The sequence below is a fragment of the Cyprinodon variegatus genome, unplaced genomic scaffold, assembly GCF_000732505.1.
Source record: "Cyprinodon variegatus isolate N-32 unplaced genomic scaffold, C_variegatus-1.0 Scaffold676, whole genome shotgun sequence".
Lineage (NCBI taxonomy): Eukaryota > Metazoa > Chordata > Actinopteri > Cyprinodontiformes > Cyprinodontidae > Cyprinodon > Cyprinodon variegatus.
In genome coordinates, this window is record NW_015151129.1 from 168746 (window position 1) to 193059 (window position 24314).

The window sequence follows — 24314 nt, forward strand, 5'->3', positions numbered from 1 at the left end:
ATTAAGTAGTAAAAATAATGTATTTAATGTTCATTATTTGAGTTTGAATATGAGAGGAAACTTTAAAACTCTTTGTCCTAAAAAAATGATTGATGAATTAAGTTACAATCATCATCTGATCTTTAGCTGTTTAATTACTGGACTGAGTTTGTTTGAAAGTTTTCAAGCTCTAAACTCAGATTACCTTTCAAAATCTCTCAGAATGACGTCTTTGGTTGAGAAAAATAGCAGGATGTTGCTGGACTAAACCAGCGATTCCCAACTGAGGGTACGCGTAGGCCTAGTGGTCCGCGAGTGCATTGCAAGGGGTAAATGAAAATATATTTCTTAGGTAATAAAATAAAATAGAGCTGGGATCTGTTCTACTTTGTGATAACCCACTAAAAAAAAGTAAAACAAGCTTTTTTTTTTTTCAACCAAAAAGTAAGTTTTTCTTTGCATTTACCTTCAGCTTTGACAGAGATCAAAACCAAGCAGAGGAACAGACTGGATGTAGAGAACAGCACACTGAGCACATCAAAGCAGATCAGGTGTCTTCAATGTTGAAATAGCATTTGGTTCCAATTCATCAAGTTTATATGTAATTATAATGGAGTTACTAAGAAGAGATCCAATTTTATAAAGGCAGATTTATATTATGATTTTATTATGTATTTATTTTGATTCCTTACTTGCTTCTGGGCAACATATTTATGCTGTTTTTCATTTGAGGTGGGAAGAATAAAATGCCTAAGAATTAAATGCTCATTTTAGAATCAGTTATTGTATGCTCCAATTTCAGACCATCATCAATACTTGACTCAGAGGGGTACTCATGGTAAGACAAAATGCCCAAGGGGGTGCAAAGGTCAAAAATGATTGGGAAACACTGGACTACACTACTATGGTGAAATTGCTTCTGAGGACAAGCCTTGACAATACTATGATCAGGTCCCACAAGTTTTAATCTGAGCTTGGATTGAGATTTTGAGTTCTGACAGCAGAATTGGCATATCAAATATTGATATATTTTCTCATTTATTTAATTGAATTATTTATATGTAAATAAGCAGATTCTGTTCCATATATGATCTTACCAAATTTTTTCAACACCAATTTCCATTATGAGTTGATACTGAATAAAATACAGGCTGATATTGGCAACACTTATACAATACTTGCAAATACACCTGAAATAAAGTAACTGCTCTATAACAGTGGTTTTCAAACCTGCTTCTCAGGACCCACTGTCATGTCTGCCCCACAAACCATCTTTAACAGGTGATTAGCAGGCCTCAGCAGCCTTTGGTGGCAATAATGCAATAATATGTTGGAGCAGAAACACATCTAAAACAGAAAAGTGAGTCCCGTGTTTATACTTTCCATTTTTTCCCCCCTGTGTTAATACCTGTTTGTTCTAATGATAAATTCCTTTAAAATATTTAAAGAAAGAAATAAATTCCACAATTATTGCACAAAATTGTTAATACTCACATTTTAAATATTAATCGAACAGTTATAGCTTATTGGATTCTAACTTACAAAACATATATTTTATACACTTTAATTTCCAACCTTCTAGAATATATATTTTTTTAAATTCACTAAAACTTCTTTTTACAATTGCTCTGTTTGATCAATATCATCAACTGAAATCATTAATTTGTTAGGAAATCTGTCATAAGAGGAACAGATGGACCCAGTATTCAAGGACAGACAGCCAATAGGAAAGTACAAAAAGTTTATTAACAGAAAAATCAAACAGACAGAACAGAACAAAAGCGGGGAGCTGTGGAGCTGTGGCTTGCGGCGACTGCAGGAGGGGGCGGGGCACCACCCAATCACGGACACTCTGGTACTCTAACTCTTTGACACCACTGCTCTCCTCGTCTGTTGTCGCCATCAATTCTGCATATTTTGTGTTATAGTTTAACCTGAAGCCTTTGACTACATTGTTGTGTTTCAACTTCCCACCATTTTCCCACAAACATCTCAGGTTGTGTTTTGGCTATGTGTGCAGCTAAAATACTCATCAGAGGATTTCATTTATAATCTGCCACTGTTTGTTTGAAAAGCATGCTGTGCTTGGCATTATGTACGGATGTATTACACACCAGGCGGAAGAAAAAAAGGGAGCTTCCAAAAGCATTTAGGCAATTTTCTGGTTAACATACAGTAATGACTGTGTTATCAAAAGTTTTGAAATTTAAATGTAAATGTAAAAATTGCTTTTAAAACCTAAAGTTCTGCTATTGGTGGTATCTATATTTTGGTATTGTTCGACATGACGCGGTATATACATGCATTTGTTTAAGAGTGAGAAATTACAAGTGTGGCGGGTTAGCATGTGCACTTGATGAAATGCATGTCACAAGAGCAATGCGTGAGAGTTGAGAGCCCTGCACAATAACTAACATCTATGTTTTTCCAATACAGCAATGAGTTAAGTAAAATCAGTTCAATCTGCTGACGATCCTGATTACTACTTTTACCTACAACCGAAATATTTTCAGTGTGATATTGAGATGTTAGCATACAGGTTCATTGGCCTCTCACCATGACACTTGCCCTACTTCTCCACTGATTGACCTCACACCACAACTCAACCAGTCTCCTTTAGCCATTAATTCTCCTACTGCTCGCTTGCTCTGCTCTTTTGGGTGGCAACAGGCCCATAATTATAGGAATGTGGTCCACAATATGTATAGTTCTACACATTTAAAGTCTCTTTATTGTCTGAATCAAAATTGGTATCCAGTGTTTACCACTTTAAAGCCAAGTGAACTCACCTGCAATATGTCAAGTAAACTGTTATAAAAAATACAACCTTGAAGTATAAATAGTTCATACACTACCATTCAAAAGTTTGGGGTCACCCAAACAATTTTGTGTTTTCCTGAAAAGTCACACTTATTCACCACCATACTTTTTGAAATGAATAGAAAATGGAGTCAAGACATTGACAAGGTTAGAAATAATGATTTGTATTTGAAATAACATTTTTTTACATCAAACTTTGCTTTCTTTTGTCAAAGAATCCTCCATTTGCAGCAATTACAGCATTGCAGACATTTTGCATTCTAGCTGTTAATTTGTTGAGGTAATCTGGAGAAATTGCACACCTTGCTTCCAGAAGCAGCTCCCACAAATTGGATTGGTTTGGTTGGATGGGCACTTCTTGCGTACCATACAGTCAAGCTGCTCCCACAACAGCTCAATGGGGTTCAGATCTGGTGACTGCACTGGCCACTCCATTACGGATAGAATACCAGCTGCCTACAGTATTTCTGCTCTAAATAGTTCTTGCACAATTTGGAGCTGGTTTAGGGTCATTGTCCTGTTGTTGGATGAAATTGGCTCCAATTAAGAGCTGTCCACTGGATATGGAATGGCGTTGCAAAATGGAGTGATAGCCTTCCTTTTTCAGAATCCCTTTTACCCTGTACAAATCTCCCACCTTACCAGCACCAAAGCAACCCCAGACCATCACATTACCTCCACCATGCTTAACAGATGGCGTCAGGCATTCTTCCAGCATCTTTTCATTTGATCTGCGTCTCACAAACGTTCTTCTTTGTGATCCAAACACCTTAAACTTGGATTCATCCGTCCACAACACTTTTTCCCATTCTTCCTCTGTCCAATGTCTGTGTTCTTTTGCCCATCTTAATCTTTTTCTTTTATTGGCCAGTCTCAGATATGGCTTTTTCTTTGCCACTCTGCCCTAAAGCCCAGAATCCCGCAGCCGCCTCTTCACTGTAGATGTTGACACTAGTGTTTTGCGGGTACTATTTAATGAAGATGCCAGTTGGGGACCTGTGAGGCGTCTGTTTCTCAAACTAGAGACTCTAATGTACTCATCTTCTTGCTCAGTTGTGCAACACGGCCTCCCACTTCTTTTTCTACTCTGGTTAGAGCCTGTTTGTGCTGTCCTCTGAAGGGAGTAGTACACACTGTTGTAGGAATTCTTCAATTTCTTAGCAATTTCTTGCATGGAATAGACTTCATTTCTAAGAACGAGAATAGACTGCAGAGTTTCAGATGAAAGTTCTCTTTTTCTGGCCATTTTGAGCATTTAATTTACCCTACAAATGTGATGCTCCAGAAAACTCAATCTGCTTAAAGGAAGGTCGTTTTTGTAGTTTCTGTAACGAGCCAAACTGTTTTCAGATGTGTGAACAGGATTGGACAAGGTTTTTCTAATCATCAATTAGCCTTCTGAGCCAATGAGCAAACACATTGTACCATTAGAACACTGGAGTGATAGCTGCTGGAAATGGGCCTCTATACACCTATGTAGATATTGCACCAAAAACCAGACATTTGCTGCTAGAATAGTCATTTACCACATTAGCAATGTATAGTGTGTATTTCTTTAAAGTTAAGACTAGTTTAAAGTTATCTTTATTGAAAAGTACAGTGCTTTTCCTTAAAAAATAAGGACATTTCAATGTGACCCCAAACTTTTGAACGGTAATGTATACTGAATAAATACATTTTGTTTCAAAAACCAATTCCTCACATATGCTCTTTAAACCAAACCTGTAGGAAGAAACTCTCTGCAGAGGGCTGATCAACTGTTCCCTGTTTCAAAAATCTCAGAATTCAGAGTGGTTTCTGAATGACTATTGGTTTCTGTGAGCAAAAATACTGTGTATAAGGTTCAAAAAGAAAGACAAAAATGAACTGGACCTTGCACTTACTGTGGCAGGGTGCGCCATGGGGGCCTGGGCGTAGGGTGGTCATTTCCATAACACCAAAACAGAGGACACTTTTCAAGACTCAGCAAAGCTAGGATAAAAACCTAAACATAATATCAAACCTATAACAGTAGGACTCTGTTGTACTCACCAAAGATGTAAAGATCTATTTCCCATATGTGTGGCCTTTCCTGGCAGCATCCAATAGTTTATCCATGTTTGTGCACTTCAGTGTGAAGTTGACAGAAATATGTAGCTCTACCATGACACTTTCCACATCAATTTATCTAATTTGTCCATGCTGAGGACAGTATTGTAAAGATCTGCTCTGTATATGCATTGCTGTATGGAATGGAGAAGATGTAGGCACTGACATTTCTTAGGTTTACCAGTGGGACATACGCTTTGGAAAACAGTTTCAGATATCGCTCCTCACTGTGGCAACCTCACACACCTGGGAAGCTGAGAATAGCTTCCACCATGGCATATTCCTCATACAATCCATCCATATCAATGTTTTCCAGCTTGCAGGCCAGGACTGCATCACTGGACTCTTCATAGGACACAGCAGTTGTAAGGCCAAGCTTTGACATTTTGCTGTGAAAGCTGTTCTCAGAGAAGTAAGTCCTATCACTCAAATATTTGGTTGCTCTTTACTGTAAAAAAATAAACCTCTCATTTTGTTGCCAAAATCAGGTGTTAGTTTTTTAAGTTTGGTGTTTACAGCTAAGCCAAAAATGGTTCTTCAGCCTCCTCTCAAGTTTCCATTTAAGTTCAGTCAGGTTATGTTGAATGATTTGGCCTAAAACACCTTAAGGTCATAGGGAAGCGGCTGTTCCAACGGCTGCATTTCCAAATTCTTTACACGAGTGAATAAAATGAATGCTATTGGTTGTATGTCAAGAGGGCAGGATTGTTGTGCAGCAGGTTTGCAAGCAAGTTTGGTTTTGGCCAGTTTGTTGGAAGCATCTCGCTAACCAGTTAGCAACTTAGTGCTAGTAGGTTCCCAATGGGAAATTCCATTGGGACCAAGTAGCACTAAATTGCTAACCAGTTAGCAACTTAGTGCTAGTAGGTTCCCAATGGGAAATTACATTGGGACCAAGTAGCACTTAGATACGATACTGTCAAGGAAAGCTATGGACAGCGGAAACACGCAAGAGGAGAAGAGTTTTGTGTCGGAGGTTGTGGATGAGTCTCCTCCGTCATACATTTTTTATTTAGAGGAGGAAAGCGGATACAAAGATTTTGTGCATGAGGATGCCAGGGCGGCAGAAGCTTCGTTTGGTGTAGAAGGATTCCAGCCGTACATGTTTGAGCCCTTGCCTCGCAACGCTGCCAGTTCTGTTAGCTCTACACCTGCCAAAGACACAGACGTCCATCCCCGTGAACGCTGGGACGTAAATCAATGGTAAAGTAAATAATGATTCTTATTTCTTATTTCAACCGTTGTGTATATTAGCTACGACATATGAATCAAGATGCTATGACCGGAAAAATTTGATTGACAAATGACCGTTGACATATGATTGGCCGAATTTAGGTGTACAGGCTGACGTATAACTAACTGGCCTGCATAAAATAACGGGGAAAAAAAAGATTTTAAGACAGGATTTTTTTTTTTAAATAGAAATTTTCTAACTTCTGGGACAATATGGTCTGATAAAGAGTACATTTATATACATGTTTAAGCCAGAATGATTTGACAGTTAAATATGACTTCCTTACGACTTTAAGGAAGGACATCTCAGGCACTTCAGTGCTTTCTTTTGCAAAGCACCTCTACAAAATCTTAGGGCCTTCTTCTTCATCCAGGCTCTGAAAATAGCTGGTCAGAGGCTTCCAGCACTTCAGCATTCAGTCGATGGACGGCAACAGATCCAGCCATCTTGTGATGACATGCCGGAGCAGGTTGCACTCATCCACTTCCACCTTTTTTCAATCTCTAGATCTAACTTTCCAGCCGCATATGTATTGTGGTCAGGCGGAAAGAGGGGAAGAGATGTGACACTGGTCCAGTCATTTGGCTTTTTATTTATTTATTTATTTGACAGGGACATTGTACAGTAGTTAGCATTGCTGCTAATGCACCAGAATTCGCCAAGAGACTATTTTTCATCTGTTGTCCCTGAAAAGATCTTAAAGTTGTCTAATCCGCTGTATGTGGATTAATGGAAAGACTTTCAGATTTCTTCTCTTTTTGCTTTTTCCCCACACTTATACTTTGCAGATCATCAATCACAAAAAGCAGTTCTCAAATAATATTTGTCTTTACTAAGTGAGATAAAAATCCAAACCAACTTAGCTGTAAATCATCTTATACCACTGTTCGTGGAAATTACTAAAATCAAGCATTTGCATTTACTTAAAATAATTTTTTTTACATTACTTTAGAGGATATGTTTTTGTCCTTTAGTGTTTGAAGACTTCTGAACAGGAGAAGATGAAAATTTCTCCCAACGGTAGCTCTGATAGATTTCAGACTGTTTGCAGACTTTTCTTTGACCTGGTAAAAAACAACTACTTATTATGAATCATTGCTCATTAATCAAATAAACAGATAAGGGTTTGTTTATGTTTATATGTTACTGGACTGCAGAAAATTATTTTAATTTAAAAAGCTTTTTTTGTAACACATTTTATCATCTGGATCTCAGACACAGCTTGTATTTTGTAGTTTATCTTCAGATAAACATAATCAATAATAAAACTTGACCAAAGGAAATTTCTCTTTTAAACATTAGCTTTTTTTTTTTTTTTTATCTTGGATAGATCTCAGAACAGCTGTGCTGATCAAAGCACTCTCAGGTCAGCCAGAGTTTATGAAATCACTTAACTCTCCAAACTTTCACTTCTTTGCCCCATGATTATTTTACCAGTTTCATGAATTTTGAAAAATGCTTAAGGGCAAGACACCTGTTTCAAAGCTAAAAAAAGGAAGAAAAAACCCAGAAGAGTTCCATCCAGTTTCTGTCTTGCATCTGCATGGGAAAATTTACTGCAGAATATAGCATAATGCATATTAGCCTCAGGGTCAATGTTTTCAATAACCACTAGGAGTTCGATAGAATGGCTTGTCATGTCTGCTGATCCATTGGTTTGCATTTGTTACATTTTCAATGAATTTTAAAACATGTTATACACTTCCACATTTAAATTACACCTCCACATTTAAATTTAATGGGACTACTGAAAATTTTGAACTTAAGCCAAATGAGGTAAGGGTGCAGGCCTTATCAACATGTTTAGCTGGGTTTGTCTCTCATATGGCTATCGCAGATTGAAAGAGGTTAACAGTCCTTGAAGCTGCAGGAACAACTTAGAGACAAACCTTTAAGTGAAAAGTTATCTCATTAAACTGAGTTGGACAGGTTAGTTCAAAAATCACAGTGAAGTGTAGCTCAGAGAAAATAGAGCAATATTTATCAGCTGGGAACACCATGTCTAACTATGGCATTTTAGGTCAAAGTCTCTTATCATGTAGGTGCTGTAGAGGCCAGAAGGCCAAACCACAAAGAGTTCTAGACCAGAAATTCACTAATGAGGTTATCTTTGTGGTAATCTGTCCACTAAAGTACCTGGAACATTCTGAAATGTGCCGAGACTCAGCTGGTCAGTACCCTGGTCAGTAAGCAAATTACAGTTATAATCATTCAACTGATAATAAACTAGTTCTACCCTTGATTTTAATGACCTATTAATTAACTATAACTCCCAGTTCTAGTTATCTAATATATTCATAATATTCTGGTAAGCTGGCACAACAGTCTAGAACATCAGAACACAACACCACTTCCTCCAGGTTCAATGCTGATTTTTTTTTTTTTACAGTTTAATATTCTATATTGTTATAACTAATAACTATCAATACGCAATAATAACTACTATTGTAATATTATTTGTGCTCTACTGTAACATATGTATGGTGAAATATAAGAAATGCCACTCAGCATGTTGTTTGATACACAGAAAGGAATATTGCTCACAGTCCCTTTCTTTAAGTCTGAACCATATTTCAAAGGTATTTTCTGATAGTTTTGTCTTCAAAGGGCACTGCGACCCTTTGCACAATTCAAGCAACAACAAAAAAAAAGAAATGCAGTCATTACTGAGATAATTCCTTTTGTGAGCTTCCCAGAGTGCTTCCAGACCTCTTATCTGTCTGTTACAAACACAGCTTGTCCTGTTTTTTTGACAGTATTGCACATTCTTATCAGGTGAGGCACTTAAGTACATGGATAATAGGTGCAGGAACATTTTTACTGGGTCATCATCTGTTACTTAAATCTGGACAGAATGCCAAATGAAAAAAAAAACAGTGGATCTGAAATATTGAAACACAACAGTATCAACAGGTTGTTTCCATTATAGGAAACATCCAATGAATATGAAATAAGCCAAATAGAAAGATGGTTCAGGATCTGATCCAGGTCAACTATGGAGAAAAGAAAAACATTTTGTAAACACAATGCTGGTTGAGTCAAAAAAAACAAAAAACAATTCCAATGCAGGAAACTTTGCTTCTAAAATTTTAATCTCAATATTTTTTTATTATTATTATTTTAAGTGGAACAATGCCAACATTTATCGTCATGTTACCATCTCTCGTTTAACAAGTTACTCTTTGCAAAAAAAAAACTTTTCAAATGACAACAGGATGATCAAGATAATACAAAAAGAAATTTCAAAATATTCACAGTTTTTAGATTTACACATTTGTCAACCAGTTAAATACACGCAGTCAATTTACAGCTTCACGCATTGCACACATTGAAAACATATAAAACGTAGCATATAAATAAACTTAGCAATTTCTATTATAAGCACACCGTAGAATATCTGATGAGTCACTATCACTTTTCCACATCTCCTCAGTAATATTTATTGTGTTCCAACAAACAAAATGGATCAAAGTGAATCACAAAAACAGCTGCTTGTAGTAATCTATCTGCAGTAAGTTATTAGAGAAGGTAAATATAAGCAAATTCTCACTATTACATCAATAACTACCAGCAACATCACACAGACAAACAAAAAATAAAATCTTTGCTAAAATCCTTTAGTTCTGTAGCTTTTTTTTTGTGGTTTTAATGCTACAGATTCTATATTTGTGTTGAAACTGAGACACTTATGAGGTCGTAAACTCTAGTCAGCCACCTCCAGTCCTGTAGTTATACAGGAAAACAAGCACTTTAAGTGCTTTTAATTTTTCCTGTTAATTTAGAAGTCCAGCTAAAATTACCATAAAAGTTAGATGAGAAGGATAGCACAGTTTGGCAGCAAAGTACAACAAAGAATATTCTAATATTCTTAACCTTTCTTTCTATTCTGATTCTAAGCGCTGTCCCGTCGCAGATACATGATGGACGTGACCGAATTCGCTTACAGGAAGAAATAAATGGATAAAGGACAAAATTTCCCACCGATTCCCATGCCAAAGATCACTTGGTTTGTTACCCGATAACCTTTTTTTCATTGTCTTTTCAGTTTCCTGTGTCACTGAATCTCGCTCATGTTTTGTTTGAACTCCAAAAGCACATAGTCTGGGGGGAGATTTTAAAATTAAGATTGAGTAACACTTTATCCAAGCTATTATGTTTGAAAACTTGCATCTCTTTATGACATTTGGTCCAGGCTAGCATTAAGTGGATACAGTTTGGCCTTTGTTTATCTTAAATCCAGATTGGTTGATCTCTGACACATCTTGTCAGAAAGAATTCTTGTTCTAATGTCATGAAGGAATTTAAGTAATTTTGAACTAAGATATATTATTTACTTCCTCTGTGAACCAGTTTTCAGTCAAACAAAGTGCCTGATACAAAACTAAAACAATGTAAAAAAAATAATAATTCAATTTAGGGGGGAGCTTTTTTATTATTGAATAACACTGTCTTGTTTTACTGAGACCTGAATGCCTTAAACTTACATTTCAGAGAAATAATCTTCCAATTTTTAGAACATGCTAGCTAAGTAGGAGGGATTTCTGCAGTAAATGATACTTTATGGGTCAGATTGAGTCATAGGCATTTTAAGCTTACCTATCTCTCAATAGGATATTTGAACTGATAACCCTTTTATTGCAGGGCAAACTCCTGGATCCGACGCCACTGTAGCCCCACCGGTGAAATGACAGCAGTATTTTCTTCAGATTTTCTTGTCTCCAGCAAATAATGTGTGGAATTGGGATTTTCAAGACCTAAATGCTTATGATTCTCCAACTTGCATCATGAAAATGTGGATGTTCTGAAGTCCAACCCATGTTGGCTGAGAATTGACAAAACAACACTAACTACTCATTCTATTTTACTTTGCTTTACAGCCTTCTTGACTGCCTTGTCAGTTTTAAGACTCCAGTGGCAGTACGTTTTATATCTAACAAGTCAGTGGACCTTTCTGTAAATATTTTACATAATGGAGGTTTAGGGATTCAAGCTTGTGTCGGTCCACTGGAGCATGATCAGGGCTGCATCTTTGTGTAAGCATTACTCTTTTACATTATGAATCTAAGTTTCTACTTCTCTTGAAAAAAAAAAAAAAAAACTATCACATAAAAAAGCCTGTACATTAGTGTAAATCTAGAACACCTATGCTGGTAAACAATCACTGGTAGCTTTTGAAGGTTTAATTGAATCCACACTGAAAAAACAATGACTTTAGAGAGCTTTATATACACTATTCACTTGCCTGTACAACATTTAGTTACTCTCTCCGAGTGTAAACATTCAAGGACTTAGTTGTGTAAAGGTATTTCCTTTCCAGGGTCACTACACAGCCCAGTAGCTGACAAAGATTAGTGTGAAAAGTGTCGCTTGATAACGCTGGAAGCAGGCACTTGTCGGTGCCTGAAATGATAAAAACTATTCACAGGATCAGGCAAACCAAAAAGGGAATGTCACACTGATAGAAAAAAAGAAGGCAACCAGTTTGTGTTTAATAGTGAAAGTGCAGAGAAGGACATTGGCGCTCCAAAACACTCAGAGCAGCTCACTGGTCCTCATGCTTGAGCTTAAAGCACTTGAGGAAACCCTTGATCAGTTTCTCCACTACTTTTCTTTTACTATTAAAGAACTGAAAAAGCTTTTTTCCCTCACACCATCACAACACAACAGCATATTAAGTATTTTCCAACTAAAATACTGGAAGGTTTCTATTTCTTTTAGGGCTTAACTAAGTTACAAGGAGTTCTTTGTTAAACAAAGTGCTTTTGAATGAGTTCAGGATAACATCTAAGCAGGTAAGGTACAGTTCACATTTTGGAGATAATAATTACATTCTTTTATGCGTTTTTACCATTTATTGTGACAGAATAGAAAAAAAAAACAAGCAAATGATCAGAAATGTTTGACCCTGAAAATGAACCTGTCAGTGTTCACATAAAAATACATAAAAAATGTAAAAAAAAAAAAAAAATGAAAATAAGATAACTGTGAAAAAGTACACCACAGATAATTACCTATACTGATGAGTGAAGGTATTATTTTTGTTCAAAATAAATGTAAACATGGGTTTTTGCCATGAGGTTGCTCTGCTTCTTCTCTGTTTTTGTGACTTAAATGGAGGACAGGTCTTCATGACAGGAGGACGAACCCCGTCTTGTTTTGGGACTGCAACGTGTCAACATGGTGATTTGGGTGCTAAAGTTGTTGCTGCTGCCGATGGATGGATGTTGGTATTTGGTGTCTGAGCCCATGTATCTCTGCAAGTGCCACCGTCGCCATTTCCTTTTGATCTCCCCTTGGACCTACAGCGGATTAAGGAAACCCACAAACACATTTTTTAGAGCATTATTGACCGAAATTAAGTTTTTCTCTATCTGTAATATATGGTGAAAAAATAAAAATACAAACATATAAAGAATTTCCAGATTTAATGGAAAAATGCATTGGGTACAAATTTCACAAGTGTACCTAAATAATGTTGCGTTTTTAAACAAATACACAAATTCAGATGATTTGTTGTTAATTGCACCTCAGGTCTAAGCAGTATTTTTACATCTTTAAAAACAAAACACACAAATCCAGACACCAGTAAATAAAATTTTTAAAAAAAGGCTAGGAATAACCCGGAGCTAGCGTAACCTACAGTCATAGGAAAAAAGTTGGATGAGATCCGCAGAAGGCTCACAGAAGAAGTTTTTTCTCTCTGCCCAACCTGTCAAAACACATTGCCATTTGCGCGAGGAGAAAATCAGTCTGAGGGCAGACAGGTTTTCAGGAGTCCAGCCGTCCTTGAACATGGCCGCTGGATAGGCACCAAGGGAGCAATAGGGGGTTACGGGTCATGCTCAGAGACCCGGAGTGGCAGTCGGGCTCAAACTGAGAACCTCAGGATTCCAAGCTCTATGCCCTAAACACCAGACCAGCACACCGCAGACTTTGTGACCTGAAGAGTTGAGATGCTTTTGAGTTATTTAAATTATTCCTCAGGCCAATATACATTGCCTGACACTATCAATGCTAAGAGCAGGGCTCCCCTCTTGGAATTCCGACTACGGTATGTAAGTTGTAAGTTGGGAGAAGACGCACCGTCATTGGCCTGGTCATAAGACCTGGAAGAATGTATCGCCTTAAGCCCCCAGGCTCTTATATAGCCATGGAGCTAAGGCTTTTGCACTACCATTTTTCCGTCTTCTCAACTACTGCTCAAGGCTGAGGCAAGAAAAGACTTTAAACCTTCTGAGGAGGCTAAAAAGGGATTGTGGAAAGGAGTTTATTTCTTGGTGTTGGACTAGTAAGCTAACACTTTTCTTCTCGTATAGAGTCGTATATCTATTATTATTTTCGATGTTTAGTAGAAGCAAAATTCGGGAACAGGAAGCTGGTGGACTACAAACAAAAGCTAATCGAAACGCCCCGTCCGACCCAGTGGCTCTTCATTGGACCTCGCCCACTGGCCCTACGTGCCTCATGCCCTCCAAGCTGAACCTAGAAGCCTGGGGCGGTCCCGAATCAGAAAACATGGGAGGCTGGCTGGCTGACTCTTTGTTGACTTTTGGGACAGTGCTGTGGCGCTTGTGGCCACTATGGGCACTAGACCTGAAAGTTACAGGTCTAGTGAACAAAAGTTAGACGGTGTGGCTTTAAACACTTGATCATAGAAACAGAGCCCACTTTGAAAGGTTGTATATTCGGCAGAAGATTAGCAGTTTTTCATCAAGCAAAACCGTGATGCAAGCATGACTTATTTTTTATTTTTTTGCATGATTCTTTTTGGGTGCTTTAACTGAGTGCAGTTATGCTTTTACTTCGTCCAGGCTACGTGTACGGTTACTGATCGGACTTCAAGAAAAGTACTGAGATTTTTCTACATGTGGATTTTATTTCTTTTTGTATATAGTCGTAAATATTATTTCTTTCAAGATAGTTATTTATAATAAATAAGTGAGAATCCTCTTTTTCTCATTCCCTAATAGCTGTCCCACAAGATAACAAAGGACACTTTGTTTCCTTTAGCTTTAACAAAAACACACCAAACTATGATTTCTGTGTACTTTTACAACGCCTTTTGCTCACCATCTTAAAAAAAGCTGATCTTTTTTCCTTTTACCTTTTAAAATATTAAGTAGTTATTCATTGCTTGACAATGTACTAGAAAAATGGGTGTACATAATAAAGCTTATAATCTAATGAATTAAATAAAGATACTTATGTTGTTTGGAATTTGGGCAACCTAATAAGGTCCATAGTGTTATTCTTGGTTTTGTAATTTAGGAACCTTAACTTTCTTGTTGAGAAAAAAAAAAAAACTTGTACAAATTATTATTCAGACATTGTAGCATCAAGGGATTTAATCTGGCTCAGCACTGAGAACATAATTAATCTCTCCACTGAGAGCCTCAGCAGACATTGCTGCCGACATGGCCACTTCTTATTTTCATCCCGCCTAGCAGGCAGACTACAGAGCACAGCTCCAGTGACGCAAAGATTGCTGGAGTGAGCAGCCTAATGCCTCTAACAACCATAGGACTGTATATGAATGTAAATGGTGAAGCAAAGTAGGAGCAGAGAAACCCCAATGAGTATTTGTGTGAATGTTTAATCAACATACCTCAGCATTGAGGAAGCAGTAAAGGACTGCGACCACAAAGCCCTAGAGAAAAAAAAGAACAGATGTTAGTGTAATACAATGGGATATTAATGGAATATTCTGATGAGTTTGTTTATCTTGCCTTTACAACTACAAAATAAAATTAAGAACAACATGTATTCTTTGACAGAACACCCAATAACGTAGCTTTTATTTTCTGGCAGCATTCATCCTATTTTCTCATTGGTTTAATCAAAATAAGGAATCTTTTTCACAAAGAAGTCCCACATAAAGGACCTTATAACCCATTTTTGGTTCTTTAAAGCATTTAATGTGTGGTTCTCATGAACATTAATAACACCAGCTATAAAATCAAATGACACAAGTTTGCTCCTAAGTGATGCACATACAGTCCAGAGGATGGTGATGCGTATATCTTTATGTGTGGATCCTTTCTTATGTTTTCTTATGTTTACCCAACATCTCATTAATGCATTTCTACAGTGAAATTGTAATGCTTTATTTAAGTAACTGCTCCTTCAATTTTATAAACAAATTAAAATAGTTGTATGTTTATTTGTTAAAGAACATGCCAAGGATTCTTTTGGCGAGTCAAACAAATCATAATGGGAGGAAAGAATCTGCTTAAGTGCCTTACAGATGGTGCAGAAGTGACTTGATAATAATGTTACATAATCTCATGATACTGCAGACACTCTGTCTGCACGGTGACGAAGATTAACTCGTCCCAGCATACCAGATGCTTGAAGTGACCTTTTCAGAGAATAATTAATATAGATAATAACAGAGAGCTTCATAAAAAACAGGGTTTTCATTGCTGAGCAATGAATTGCATGGAGAGCTTAACTTCTCTTTGTTAGTAAGTTCATTTGTAATAATGCTTATAAAATTTTCCTCCACAAACTAAAGTTACTGACATCTGTCTGGGCTGCTCTTAGACCTCAGCTATCGGCCCAGTTATAATAAGACAAAATAAGTCTATAGTTCTTGTTTTCTAATTTTTATTTGGTTGTTTAGCCCTTTAGGAATCTATAAAACAATTTTATATCTTTTGGACATTTGTTTGAATATACACGTTTTCTATAATTTTCCACAAATAAAACATTTCATACCTGAAATGATCCCAAAATCAAGTCAAAAATCAGCCGTAATTCCGTCTTCACTTGCTCTGGGATGAAAGCAAACACTATAAAATTGATTCCAAACAGAGGAATCAGAAGCAGCGTTGATTTCGCAAGTCTCCTGAAACGACAAAGCCGTAGATTTAAATCCATCCACTTGCTTTATCCATCAAAACCATTTTTAATCAGTTGCTTTATAAAGAAGGCGACTCTGACATACTTTTCCTTTTACATTTCATCTCAGGAAACCAGGGATGGGAGGAAAACAACATTAAAAGTGTCAGTGGAAAATAGCTCATGCATTATAGCTGGTATATGAAGTGCTCTCCATCACAAAATTCACTTGACCACACTGAGTGCTGCGTCTCTGAAGCTGTCAGTGGGTTTTGCTGGTTTTGCTTGGCTTTTCTGAAGGCCGAAAGAATTAGTTATCACCTGATTTTCCCTAAGCGCTACAAACATGCTGCAACTGTGAGGGGAACAAATCTACGTATCATATAGTAATGCTTTATAAAAAAGTTTGTTTAAGATATTCTGATTTTATGTGTTTGACATTAATGTACTTAAAAAAAAAATCACTTAATATTAGCTAATGAATAACAGAGAAATGCGTCATCATACTCACAAATACTGGTTGGACTCATTTCTTCCGATATCTGGACAGTTGATCTTCTGGCGAAGTATTCGAATGATGCAGATAAAGAGAACAAAATTGACCTGTGGAAAACATTTCAGAAGAGAGGACATGTTTAGGATAGTATTTTCTTAACTGGAACTGAATGCTGGTGGCAAAAAAATGCTTTAATCTATCATAAGTCATCTGGATTTAAGAATAGGGGTGTCCCAATACAACTTTTACATTTCAGATTCTAATATTGCAGCTTGGAGTATTTACAGATACTGATACTGAACCGATATGAAAACCATATGAATCATACATACTGTACTTTTATTACTTATTTTTTAATGTTTAAAAGTACAGTTAAAATTCAATCAATTTTTGGACACAAGCCACTGGCCATTAGATCCAGAAAAAGAGTTTAAAATCCTCCGTCTCACATAAAGCCCTTAATAACTAAACTCTTGCATCTTATATCAGGGAACTGATTTTTCCTTATGCTCCAGACACACTACTTCATTCTGCAGGTTTACTAGTGGTGCCATGGGCGTGGGTTTACGTAGGGACCATAGGGAGATGTCCCTCCCAAAATTTTGGACCGACCTACTTGTCCCTACCAAAAATTAGATGTGAATAACAAGTTTATAATTTACAATACAGCATGGTTGCAGCAGTAGAGGAGTTCTGGATGGAGAATATTGACAGACGAAAAAATGTTTTATCTAAAGTGGAAAATGTTTATACATTTTTTTTTTTACAATTTTGGTATAATTCCTGCTCTAAGTTGGTTGCTCTGTGAACTAAAGGCATCTTTTAGAGTCTCTATACTCCAGTAAATGGTTAATTGATTACTAAATTTGTTGACATTATTTCAATAACTGATTAATCCAATGAATTGTTTCAGCCCTAAATAAAATGCAAGAAATGAGTTAAACAGAGTAACTACAGCCTAGATATAGAACTTGTAGAGTGAAGTTAATATATTAAATGCTCAGTGTCAGTTCCTCTTCTAGTTCCAGTGCTCATGTAAATACAATACATTTATTTTGCGTCCCTTGAATCTATTATTTTGCTTTTTTTAATGATACAAAGAGAACATTTAAAAGATAAGAGTGGGTTTTACCTCTGTTTACCTATGCACAATTCTATATCTTCAAAATAAAAGAAAGTATAAATCCACATATAACAAACATATTTAGACTATATTCTGTTTAATAGGCACAGATTTACCTACTGTCTTAGTCGCTGGTAATTTCAAATGCAAACCTTTTCAAAGTGGAAAAAAGTCCTATTTCCCCATTCATCAGAACCAGTTAAGCTTCAGTCATTGATAAACAGCATCTAGTGTGTGTAGTGCTTATAAAATTTGTATAAATGCAGCAAGAAGTGCTGCTTTTCTCTTTAAACGAAATACACCCTTATTTTCAAGCATAAAAAAACAAGCATACATATTTTTGCATAGGACCGATGACATCAGACCAACAGTGTCCCTACAAAAGTTGAAATGAAACCTACCCCCTTGAGTGGTTCCTAGAATTTCTTAAAGTAGAATGGGAGGAGATTCTACTTTATTCTATCTTTTAGTTATCAGGCTCCTCTCCTGTGGAACCAACTACCAGTTTGTTTTTAGAGACCCTGTCTACTTTCAAGGCCAGGCTTAATATTTTCCTATTTGATAAAGCTTTTAGGTGGAATGATTTAGGTTATCCTGAGCTATCTCTATAGTTATGCTGCTATAGGCTTAGACTGCTGGAGGACATAGACACCATTTTTCATCCCTCATCTTCATTCTATCTATTCTTCCATTCTGCAGTATTTGTTAGTTAAGTGCCCAACTTTGTTCTCTCTACCTTTTTTCCTGCCATAGTAGCTTATTTTGGTTTGTTCCTGTTTTGCTGTGAAATGATCTGGAGAAAAATATCTGCTGCTGCCATCAACACATTTGTTTATAGAAGTTGTAATGGGGTCTGTTTTTGATCTGACGGAAAAGGTGAAAACGTTTTCTCTTCATGAGCATCATGTATTTAAAGTCGTTTTCTGAGAATTCAGAACCATCATTTAAAATGTTAGATTAAACAGGGGTAAAGAATAACCCTCCAGAAGCTACAGAAACATCCAGCTGGTATTGAACTGGATTTTTGTAACATTAGAAATGTTACAGTGATCTCCAAATCCCTCAGCTAGACAGTTACAAGGCAGCATCCATTTATTCAAAAGAAAACACAGGTGCTTGGTAAAATCTCCTAAAAACGTATGGGTGCGTTTGCTACGGTCTGTTGAAACTGAAATTACGCCTTTTGGCCTGATAATAAAAAACTTGTTTTTCCACAAAAACAGCACTGAGAATCACTAAAAGAATAAAATGTCCACTTTGTGACATGGTGGTGGCAACGTCATGCTCTGGGGCCTTCATTACATTGAAATGTTTTGATTTTTTGGCTAACAAAATAAAATTATGAACAGTCCCAAATAATAACGTCTTTTGATTTAAAAACATACTGCTGTCTGCTTGGAAGATTGAAATGGCAAAAAACAAAATTTGTGATTTTTTTCAGTTTTTACGGCACTAGTGGCTTGTTTTTCGACAGTAGGCTGACAGAAAGGGGGGTATGGGAGAGGGACATGTGGCAAAGGACCACAGGCCAGATTCAAACCCAGGTTTGCCACATCGAGGCCTCCGTACCTGGGTTGTGTGCGATAACTACTGCGCCACTTGCACACCCAATTTATGATTCCTACAATCAGTGATGGACAAAGTACTCAACAGTAGTACTTGAGTAAAAATACTGATACTTATAGTTAAATCTTACTCAGCTACAAGTAAAAGTTACTTGATCCAACATCTACTCAGCTTACAGTATTGTATTCGCTTTTGAAAATACTCAAAAGTACATGCATTTAAAAGTAAATACATATTTTAAATCACCTAATGTAATCTTTACATGACTAAATAGATCATTACTATATGATCTATTTAGTCAAAAGAAAGACCAGTCAGTGAGCTTTATGGGAAATCAAGCTAGAATATCTGTAACAGAAAATAGATAGAAAGTTCACCAAAGTGTTGGTGCTTGAAACTCCTCTGATAGTAAGACTTTCATTCATTTCACTCCATGGCAGCTCCTTGGCTTTGTTATTACAAAAATTGTCAAACGTGTGGACTTTGGTCTGTCTGACTTTATCAAATTAGGAATGTCATCAATATTTTTAAGTTAATGCATCATACGAGAGAGATGGAGAGTGTGATGAATGGTTAGCAGACATGTACTGGAGATCTAGAGTACACGTATTAAAAGGAGACTTACCAGAATGCTGCTGTACTCATTAAGCATTCACATCCAATGTTGAGCCTCTTGCCTCCAACAGTAATTTCAATTCATTGACTGTTTTCAGATCAAATTATCTTTATTTTTTATTTTATTTTCAATTCTGTAACAGTGCAACCACATCATTTACAGCTTTTTAAACTCATTTCACTGTACCGGTCCTTTAATTCTACTGCTCAGCTTTCGGTGATCTCCAAACTGGTAAAGTTTAATTTCTTTGTCTTCAATGTCTTTTCTGTGTATGAACAAGCGTGGGAATAATGGGGGCAATAATTATGCAGATTCACATTTCTTGAGGTTTATGAGAATGCATTATTATAAATGACTAAAGTTCAGAACGTTTGTTGAATCTGACGTGGCACATTCGTAAGAACCCATGGTAGGAGATAAAGTAAGAGAAAATATGATAATGTTGTTGCATGAGGCCCATCATCTCTTCTCGGCTGACATAAAGGAGAACTAAGTGTAATGGGGATATTTCTTTCAAGTAACAGGAGTAACAACACAAAACATGGTTTAAAACTAATTGACATGGATGGAAAAAAGATACTGGTGGTAAACTTACTAGGATTGATGCTAAAATGGGTGTTTTTATAATCCACCAGAACACGTCGGTGGTTTCGATAATGTCCCAGCACCTATTGAGCCAGAAAACAATACTAAAAACATGAAAAAATCAAAGCAAGAAAAGATTTTGCAGCTTCCTGTTGTTTCTCTCACCCTACATCATTGTAGTATGCTTTACCGATGCTCCAGGCTGTGATGATAATCGCTGGACCTCCTGGCGGCACAACAAATGGATATACAGTTAGATAAAACCAGAATCAGAAATAGGATTTCATTCCCATGAAAATTTTCTCTTTTCCTTTCTGCAGGCACTCCATAGCAGCATATAAAAACTCAATTCTCACCCCAGCCGATCATAATGTATGCCCAGAAATATTTCCTCTCAGAGAAGAAAGAGACGGCTAGCAATGCATGAAGATAGAGGCCTTCCACAAGCAGCCAGAAGAAACTGGCCATCACACAGTATTGAAAGAACACAATGACGGCTTTGCAGCCAACCTGGTAACACACACAAAACCAGAGGTAATCAAAAGGTAAATTCACATTAACAATAAATATCCAGATGACACAGATTTTTGAAAGACCTTGGATCATCATCAACACCATCATCTTTATTTGTGTGGCGCTTTAAAACAGCTGCGGCTAAAAAAAAAAAGGTCCTTAACATAGCAAAAAAAAAAAAATTATAAAACACAATTAAAGAACAAAATACAGCATTAAAATATAAAATAAGGCAATAATAAGAATTTATTTTAGCTAAATAAACAAGGTCACAACAACTAAGTCCTGCCAGTGGTAAAAGCCAGCGACTAACAGCTCGTCTTGAGCCGCGTTTTAAAATTCAGCAGGAGAGGAGTGTCTCTAATATGCAGGGGAGAGGCTTTACCATAAATAAGATGCAGGATTACACTAAAAAAAGTTTGCAAAACCTTGTATTTAAAAATTGTCACCAACTCTGACGCAAATTCAAACTCACAGGTGTTTTGGCTGCCAAAAAATCTAATTCATGAAAAGTAAGACATAGGTAAAATAATAAGATTTGCTCTTCAAATAGGTATTCAACTCATCTCTTCTTTTATTTTTGTCAGGGTTTTATTCTTGGACATCCAGTAAACATTATAAACTGATTATTAAAGCTTCTAAGACGTGATCTAAGAAGGATTATGTTGTTTGTATGAAAGATTCGCAGTTGGTGTGCTAAGATTAGGTAAACAGACCCAGATGGGGCATCTGAACCTTTCTAGAAGTTTAATGTATGCTAATCTGAACAAATTGTTTGTTGGAGCATGAATTCAAAAACTCTTCCATCACATGCTTCTGATGTGGATAGTTTATGCAGAACACATGCAAAAAAAAAACCCAACAAATATACATAAAAGACTGCATTGGCTACCCAATTCACTCTAATATTTATGTTTTTGATGTGCTCAATGATATCTGCTGCAAACTGTGAACTCAGCAGGAAGGGGTAAAAATGCAGTCCTGCACGCCTACACATATCCTCAGTGACATCAGCATAATAAATATAAAGGAATATAATGGAGCTAATGTGACGACAAATCTCTATATCACATTTTAAGGCTCTCTCTTAGATAGCAGCTACATCCCACCAACCTGAAAGGTTCAAAATTAAACTGGATGTTCTAAGTGAATACTGATGGATACTCTGTGGCAGGTCTTATAGGGTAGCCAGATTTTTAGACTGACATAAAACTCACCCCTGACTGCAGCCATCAGGGTCTCTGTTCTGTGGCTCCGTGCCACGTTTAGGGGATGACAGGTCAAGCTCAGAGACGCTACTTTACAACATACATGCTGTAACACCTTGAATACCCACTATGAAGTTATAAGGCAGCTAGAACTTTTCCTGATTTGATGCAAAATCATATTTTGGCAAGAAACGGGTCTCCTCCAACTCCTCTCTCTTGTGCTTTATATATCTTATATAAACAGGTAGCACTTGTTTCATTAACAGTATGTTAATTAAGGGCACTATTATTGTATTATTTCTGATCATCTGTAGATTGCGACCACACATACACAGAGTAAATCAGTCTTTAAATCAGATTAATGATAGATTAGTGGTAATGCACCTTCAACATCTGCTGAAATATATGTGCAGACTGAGATAACTAGAAATGTACCAAAGATACAGTTTTGCTTTCCACGTGGTATTTGCTCTTCTTAGTTAGGCAGCAAAAAAAAAAAAAGAACAAAAAAAATAATTTGGTTTGCCTTTAATGGACACAACAGAGTCCAGAGTGTAGGGTTAAAATACACCACAGTCCCATAGTAAAATGCATGCTGTCCAGAAATCTGGTAGCAACATCCCTGTAGCAGGCATCTTACAGAACCTCTCATTACTACACTATATTATCCTACATTAAATGTGTTGAAGTTGTTTTTCATAAAAAAAAAAAAAAGATATTTACTTTATTTTATCATACACTGATAACCTCATATTGGTATCTTATCATGTATATTTGCAATTCAGAAGATATTGATATTTGAAATGATTGGACATTTAAATTGTACTCTACTAACAGCATATACCTTGCAGGGGCCGATGTCCTGCAACTTTAAGACATGGCCCTTGTGGAGAACACAAAAATCCCCACTCAGCACTCAGTCAAGTTTTTCAGAGTGACACAAACATTTTTCTTTTCTGTAAAACTTACTTTGTGACCAATGTTGTCTTGGTTTATTTCAAAAATTATTCTAGGCCATTTATTTAATGCTCAAATTATACATTATAGATTATAATTAGGAATCAGAAAACCTATGGTCTAGGCATGAAACTCATTGGTACACCAAGTGTGACAGGTGATAAATAAAAACTAGTATAATTTACATAGCATCTTAGTTTTATTGATCCACCTACCCTACTACTCGTTATAAAAATCAGCACATAGTTTGTAAGTTTTAGGGGTTTTCATTTTGAATTTTTTTTTCCAAAAACAAACAAATGCACAAAAACATAAGTGAGTAACCAAACTCACAGAGCCTGGGGAGCAGTTGTCCACCTCACCAAACTCGTAGAGAACCACGTCCTTGATGAACACAGCAATGGCCTTCAGGATAAATGACACAAACAAATGCATGTGGATGTAGTTCCTTGTGCAGTGGAGTTTTCTGGGACAAACAGAGAAGAGAGACAAGAATACAGATCGAGGAAAAGAGACATGCTGACAATTTAATTAATGCCATCTAATTATCCAGAGCTCTTGGCGTTAATAGCAGAATTACAGAGTGAAATAAATCTAACTGAAAGCTCCCACTTCATTTAGATGCTGACTGATTGGATACTTTTCAGAGCACATCAAGTGCTTTACATGGTTCTCTTTTAAAAAAACACACAAAAGAGGTTCATTTTCAAATGACTAAACATTTTTAAAACTTTTGATTATTTTGGGTGACATCAACTTCTGATTACAATATAACAGCTTGAGAGATTAAACAATTAGTGGTGAAATATGAGAAGCTTTCTAACTCCTCAGAAAAGATGTCTTTTTTTTCTCTCATAAGAATCTTGATAATAAACAGCACTGAGATAGAACAAACAAGTGAATTAAGTTACATTTCTTGGAATGACTATATAAATAAGCATAATGGAAACCTCACATAAAGTATAATAAAGTAAAGATATGTAAATAACTGGCAATAATTTCCTATATGAACATCTTCTGTATTGCTCTCTGGTTCTCCTTTATATGATCTATTGTCTGGAGGTGTGGGGAAACGTATCAAACTAATCTGGATCTAATTAATATTATTAAAAGAAGAGCAATCAGACTTGTTTATAAAGGAACATACAGGGACTATACAAAGTTTCATTCCTCTAAAAGATTTAAAATGTAGGGATTCGATTTGATTGAAAATTGCACAATAAATGTATTACATTAAAGGGGTCATAGAATGATTATATAGGGTATTTGGTGTTGGTCCTTAAGGTCTC

At 36.4% G+C, this 24314-nt stretch overlaps 1 protein-coding gene across 1 annotated transcript in view; it reads right to left on the reverse strand.

Moving 5' to 3' along the window:
- Positions 1-12202: 12202 nt before the first annotated feature.
- The window catches only part of vipr1 (vasoactive intestinal peptide receptor 1), a 61583-nt gene continuing 49471 nt past the window's right edge, over positions 12203-24314 (reverse strand). Inside the window, exons 6-13 of the mRNA XM_015394174.1 lie at positions 23359-23491; positions 20704-20857; positions 20513-20573; positions 20358-20430; positions 16473-16564; positions 15839-15968; positions 14727-14768; positions 12203-12420 (exon numbers count right to left, since the gene is read on the reverse strand). Of these exons, the coding sequence (XP_015249660.1) occupies positions 12229-12420; positions 14727-14768; positions 15839-15968; positions 16473-16564; positions 20358-20430; positions 20513-20573; positions 20704-20857; positions 23359-23491 (877 nt within the window). The 3' untranslated portion in view covers positions 12203-12228. The remainder of the gene's footprint in view (positions 12421-14726; positions 14769-15838; positions 15969-16472; positions 16565-20357; positions 20431-20512; positions 20574-20703; positions 20858-23358; positions 23492-24314) is intronic.